Source organism: Perca flavescens, chromosome 3 (assembly GCF_004354835.1).
Source record: "Perca flavescens isolate YP-PL-M2 chromosome 3, PFLA_1.0, whole genome shotgun sequence".
Classification (NCBI taxonomy): domain Eukaryota; kingdom Metazoa; phylum Chordata; class Actinopteri; order Perciformes; family Percidae; genus Perca; species Perca flavescens.
This window is the reverse complement of record NC_041333.1, coordinates 36,706,161-36,712,601: the sequence shown is the minus strand read 5'-3', so window position 1 is coordinate 36,712,601 and position 6,441 is coordinate 36,706,161. Positions and strand designations below refer to the sequence as shown.

Genomic DNA, 6,441 nt, shown 5'->3' with positions numbered 1-6,441 from the left:
AATTGTTGGAAAAACCCAAATATTTTTCCTAAACTTAACTTGTCGTTTTGTTGCCTGGACTTAACTGTCATTGCTGCCTAACCCTCGCTGTTTGCGGCCTATACTTAATCGCAATGTCGGCCTAAACGGCAGGCAGCTCGCGGTGCTCTGTACCCGGCTCAGAGTCACCTATTCTCAGGTAAGTGACCCACCAAGTACCGCCGATACCACGGAGCACCATGCGGAGCACCATGCGGAGCACCATGCGGAGCACCGTAGCCACGTCGCAGATCTCTGTAGCGGCATGAACATCTAGCAACTGCCGCTGACGTGACTGGGCTCTGACGGAGGTCTGTAGCCGGCGGCAGGAAGCTCTGTGGCGGCTTGAGCAACCAGCAACTGCCGCTCGGCGTCATGGAGCTCGTAGCCGGCCACTGTAGCCGGCGTCACGTGACCAGTCGGCGGTCTCCTAATTTCGTAGGATCTCATACGTATTGGTGTGCATACATTTTCGTACTATATCACACGGACCCGTTCATGAGAAGGCGTTGAGAAAAGAGACATGCGTAAGAAGTTTGAGATAGTATGGTCCACTGTGTGAAATCATATATTTACAGGTAAGAAGGGTATATACGTGTTTTGAGCCCCCTGAATGGTTCTTTTTACCTCTTTTGGCGAGTGGGTTGTCAAATTATTTGAGGGGGGACAAATCTACCTCTTCCAAATATTAGGGGGGGGCATATTATGTGAAATCTACACCTTTACTCCTACAGATCTCACAGGCATAAATCATACACTGCGCAGCCTAAATTTAAACTTCCCATTCGCCTCTTGTTCTACAGTTTCCATTTTCCTTCTTCACTGAAGAGCATTAGGAAACTCTTCATCAACAGCACACTAATTGACACTCTCAGCCTTACAGTGGTGTGTGAGTGTGTGTGTGTGTGTGAGTGCACATGCATGTTCATATTTACTCTGCTGTGTCTGTGTGTCTCTCGAGTGAGCTCGACACAGCCAGGAGGAGGTGGAGGATCGACAGGAGAGAAGCGAGATGGCAAGAGACTAGAGGATGTTAGATAAATCACAGAGAGGAGAGAGATAGGAGAGGACGAGATGAGTGGGAAAAGAGAGGAGGAGGGGAGGGACAGAGATGAAAAAAAAAAAACGGGAGCAGTGAAAGGCAGCAGGAAGGCTGACACCTCAACACTATGTGCAGTACATGCTGTGCTCCCTGATAGACTCTGAGAGAAACAGATGGCAAGGGGCTGAAAAGATGGATCATTGCATAGCAAGATTGTACTGTATGTAAAGAATATTGGTTTCCTCCTAATTATATCACACATTTATATTTATTGTTCAGAACTTCAGTTAATGTAAAACCTTTCCCCAACGACAGTAGGCACAGTCTGTAACTGCACAGTGTGCATTGTGCAAATGTTTGTGGACTAAAATTAGTTTATTAATATGTAATCTAGCTTTGCAAAAATGCACCCTTAACCCTCACGCAGAGATGGCTTTTTTGTTGATTTCACATGGAGAAGAGTGACAGAGAAAAACATATTTGATTTGGGAGAAATATGGAAGAATAAAAAAGCCCCACTGGGAAAAAAAGAAAACTAAGTTGTCTGAAAGGTGAGATAAACTGCCAGTTCCAATGATAACAGGTGGGGACACACACACACACACACACACACACACACACACACACACACACACACAGGTTTGTGGCACTATCTTTGTGGGCACCCCGTCATTGACATAATGCATTCCCTAGCCCCTTACCCTAACCTTAACCCTTACCCTAACCTTAACCATCACAACTAAATGCCTAACCTTAACCCTTACCATCACCTTAACCATCACCTAATTCTATCCCTAACCCTCAAACCAAGTCTTAACCCTCAAACTGCCCTTTAAACTTGTGGGGTCCAGCATTTTGGCCCCACAAAGCTGCCGGGACCCCACAAGTATACTGGACTCCCGGTTATGGGACCCCACGAATATAGTTAAACAAGATCACACACACACACACACACCGCCACTATTTTCCCATCTTCCCCTGCAGAGCAACCGGAGGTCAGGGCCTTGGAGGGTTCGTTGTTCCTAACAGGCCGACAGCGCCAGCCCTAATCAGCCCGAACAACCCTACCGCTCGGCCAAGGTCCACACAGGAGGCAAGGTCGACACAGCTGTCGCCAGAAAACGAGTGTGTGGAAATAAAGAAAGTTACCACGGCAGCAGCAGCAGCAGCCAGCGCACTTCTTTTGAGTTTGAGTTTAGTTTATTTATGAAAGGGGACAGCGCAAATTAATAAAACACATGATTTCCCATGGGTTAAAAAAGCCAGAATTAGCCTTCGATTTTCATGCCTCTTCTACTTTTTACTCCACTACATTCATCTGACAGCTTTGGTTAGCTGAAAGGATTAGACCATTAAGGTAAAGGTACTTTATTGTCACATGCACATACATGTATGCATTTAACCCATCCCTCAAGGGAGCAGCCAATCACTGGGGACCAGGGGCTGTGAACCTAGTTCATGTTTTGATGGCGGGGGGGGGGGGGGGGAGGAACTGGAGCACCTGGAAGAAACCCATGCAAACATGGGGAGAACGTGCAAACTCCACACAGAAAGGCCCCGGAAAGACCTGGATTCAAACCCAGAACCTTCTTGCTGTGAGGCCACAGTGCTAACCACTGGGCTGCCTATTAAACACACAACAGTTTGGATCGTTTCCAGTTTCTAAAATGGGAGGATTATTCTGCATTGAGTACTTTTTATTTGTAATACTTTAAGTACATTTCGCTGATGATACATACTTTTACTTAAGTAACATTTCCAACGCAGGACTTCTACTTGTAATAGAGTGTTTTACCAATGTGGTATTAGTACTTTTAATTAAAGCTATAGTGTGTAGTTTCTGTCACCCCCATGAGGAATTCTAAGCAATGACAACAAAACTGTCGGCGCGTCCACATGATACAAGCCTTCCGTGATCACGCACAGCAGACTTTGAATACTTCTTCCACTTCTGGCTGTCACTTTTTTTTAGTTTTAAGATTATTTTTTGGCCTTTATTTCCACAGGACAGATGAAGACATGAAAGGGGGGAATGACATGCAGCAAAGGGCCGCAGGTCGGAGTCAAACCGAGGAGTAAACATCTATACAGTATATGTGCGCCTGCTCTACCAACTGAGCTAACCCGGCCACCTGGCTGTCACTTTTACAGACAATGCTGTCATTGGCTTCAATTAAATAATCGCAACGTTCAATTCCTGTAAGGATGTCTGCACATGAGAACGTTTTATCATTAATAAACACCGGGCTGTTAGATTTGTACTGAAGGAAAAGGCCAATGCACTCTTTTTTTTTTTTTTTAATAAGTCTAATATTATATTTCTGGTGTCTCAAGTTTAAGCTTTTTGGTAATCTGATTGGACACACTTTGAAAAGGTCAGTGGGAAATGCGGTTAAAGGTATAAAATCTGAGCTGAGTGCAATGCCCGAGGCGACGGTGCTGAGAGGTTCAGATCAGAGAGTCTTTCATCAAACACAGTGCTGCACAGCCTGCGTAGCACGAGCGTGCGCACAGACCAGACATAAAGTACACTGAATGGCACACTTTGGTTTAAAATCCTCTATGAGAGACTTCTCTCCTGTTCTTAGACATTTTGTGTGAAGTATTAGAATCCATCAGCTGCCGTCAATGGAGTACATTTTGCACCCGAGTACTGTAAACGTAATTTTCCCGGACTGACGTAAAAAGATGTATTTCATATGCATGACATTTGTCGTTTAAATGCTTTTGCACCATGTTGCAAAAAGACAAACCAAATTGACTTCAGTTATGTATATATATATATATATATATATACTTACTACTCTTATGTTACCACACTACACATAGCTGTACATACTGTACATATCTGTCTATATGGTTCATTCTGTACTGTATATCCATATTTATTCTGTTTTTCTTATTATATATTCTGTTAATACACTGCATATATCTCTATCTATATTATTCTTACTACTAGTATAATGTGACTGTACATGTTGTTCATACATTGTTCATATTACATAGCCATATTTATTGGCTGTCCTGTCTATGCACCACCTGTCTATACGTTGTATATCGCATTGCACTTTTGTGCTTTTATTTGCACTTCTGGTTGGACACAAACTGCATTTTGTTGTCTTTGTACTTGTACTCTGCACAATGACAATAAAGTTGAATCTTTATATAAGAATTTATATATATATATATATATATATATATATATATATATATATATATATATATATATATATATATATAATTCTTGAAGTGAGTCGGTAACAGGGGCTTTTTTGTTATCACTTATTCTTTAGATCAGGGGTCTTCAACATTTTTTAAGCCAAGGATCCCTTTACTGAGAGTGAGATGCAGGGATGCCCTACTACATACTGTATATTGTATCAAATGAAGTTGCATATTAAACTGAGCCGAAAATGACTTGAGGGCGGCCGACAGCCTTTCTACATACCTTTTATGCGTAGAATACAAAACTTTAAAAAATCATTATAAGGATTAACTGCATCTGTGGATTGCCTTAGTGACTACCTAACTTATAGGTTAGTAAGCCTGTCCTCAGTGGGGATTTATATTTGCTAATAATACGTTGGATTCATGTTAAGACTTTATAATTTTTGCTAAAACTTTTTCCTAGGGGTCCCGGACCCCTTGCTAAAGATCCCTGCTTTAAATACAGATCAATTCGGGAGTTGTGTAATGTTTGTTTTTCTTTGCCTTTTGGTTAATTGTGTCAGCTATAATTTTGTAATCACATACAAGTTGTATTTTGTGTATTTTGTGTAATGTGATGTAATGTCTAAAGGTTTGTCTATTGCGTTTAATGTGATTGTGTAAATTCATGCTAAAGCTAATTGGGGATCCAAATAACCAAACAAACCGCAAACTCTCACTTTGAAAACAAAATGACACCGATTCTCCTTCATTTGAAAGTGATGCACTTTAAAGAAATGTGCCATGTTCGCCACAGCCTCAGCGCCGCCTGTGAAAAACACTGTGCCAGATCAACGGATACAAAAATGCAAACTGAAAGCCAGTCAGATCCACTATTCCTCCACCCTGACAATGACAGATTGGTGCTGCTGTTCTCCTGCTGCCTGTCTGCAGTACATGGGTTATTTCTTTTTCACTAATGCTACATCTGCTCCAAGCGGCATTTAGAGGATGGATACCCGAACCTAGCCCGTCGGGACTCGGCGCTACAGGTTGGGACACATATTTAGAAACACCGTTCGGGTTCGGGGCAGGCTCGGTCACATCAGCGCAATAAGGCATTGAACATTTTAAATTAAACAGCTTGTTAACGTGCGCTTGTTGCCCCGTGTGCTCTGCAGCGCACGGGGAAATCTGTTGACATTTCCGAATGCCTTCCTGCAGTTGCTTAATAAAAGCTTTCCACAAAAACGTACATATGTCATTAGTATGAGGTATGAGCTGACTTCTCTATTGGCTGCTGAAACAGGAGACGTCTCTTACGTTCTAAAACCAGCCTCTGGAGACTCCACCATCTGAAACCATCAGCTGGTTTGAGTCAAACTGAGACGGGCTGGTTCAGACTGCTGAAACTACTCCCTCTTCTAAAACGTTTTTTTCTCGTATCTTTGGTCTGAACTAGATTTTACAGCGCCAAGGTCAAGCTGCTGCTCTGCCCGGTGCGTTCCATACGGACGCTGAAGGGCTGTTTTTGCATCGGTGTCTGACGTGAGAGCCACTGACCAAGCGTCAGGATTTTATGAGTTGGGAATGAGAATGGGTTGGTACTTTGAAGTAGGATAATAAAAAAACAAGTCCAGACAAGAACGCAGACTCGAAACATTTGGGCCACAGAGAAACACACACTCAGCTGTGGACAATTTAAAGACTTGAATCCCCTGACAAACACGTCTTCAAACTGTCGGAGGAAACTAAAGCATAAAAACTTTCTGAAACGTTCTAATGATGACCTGAATGGTGCTACATTTCACTCGGTCTAAAGGAGGGCATTGAATAAATTGACCCTTGCAAGTAAATACTCACTGTGTGAGTGTAAAGGATTACGGCAGAGCAGTATAAATGTTGTTCATAGTAAGTAAGTAAGTAAGTAAAATGTATTTGTATAGCACATTTCACAGATAAAATCACAAAGTGCTTCACAACAAATGGATGGATACACAACATTTATACATTACACTACATAAACAAAATAAGCAGAAAACCACATAAAACCGGCATAGCCACAGCTTGAAACAAACTGTCCCCTCATAGACAACCCCTAGGGCAGTGGTGGCCGAGGGGTTAAGGAAGCTTGGAACCGGGAGGTCGCTGGTTCAATTCCCATTAAATCTGGGTGGGGAAAGTCCCTCCCTCGTTACCACCACTGAGGTGCCCTTGAGCAAGGCCCTTAACCT

At 42.7% G+C, this 6,441-nt stretch overlaps 1 protein-coding gene across 1 annotated transcript in view; it reads right to left on the bottom strand.

Moving 5' to 3' along the window:
- The window catches only part of si:cabz01090165.1 (leucine-rich repeat and fibronectin type III domain-containing protein 1-like protein), a 92,133-nt gene extending 91,889 nt beyond the window's left edge, over positions 1-244 (bottom strand). Inside the window, exon 1 of the mRNA XM_028574031.1 lies at positions 154-244. Coding sequence (XP_028429832.1) covers positions 154-244 — 91 coding nt within the window. The remainder of the gene's footprint in view (positions 1-153) is intronic.
- Positions 245-6,441: the final 6,197 nt, after the last annotated feature.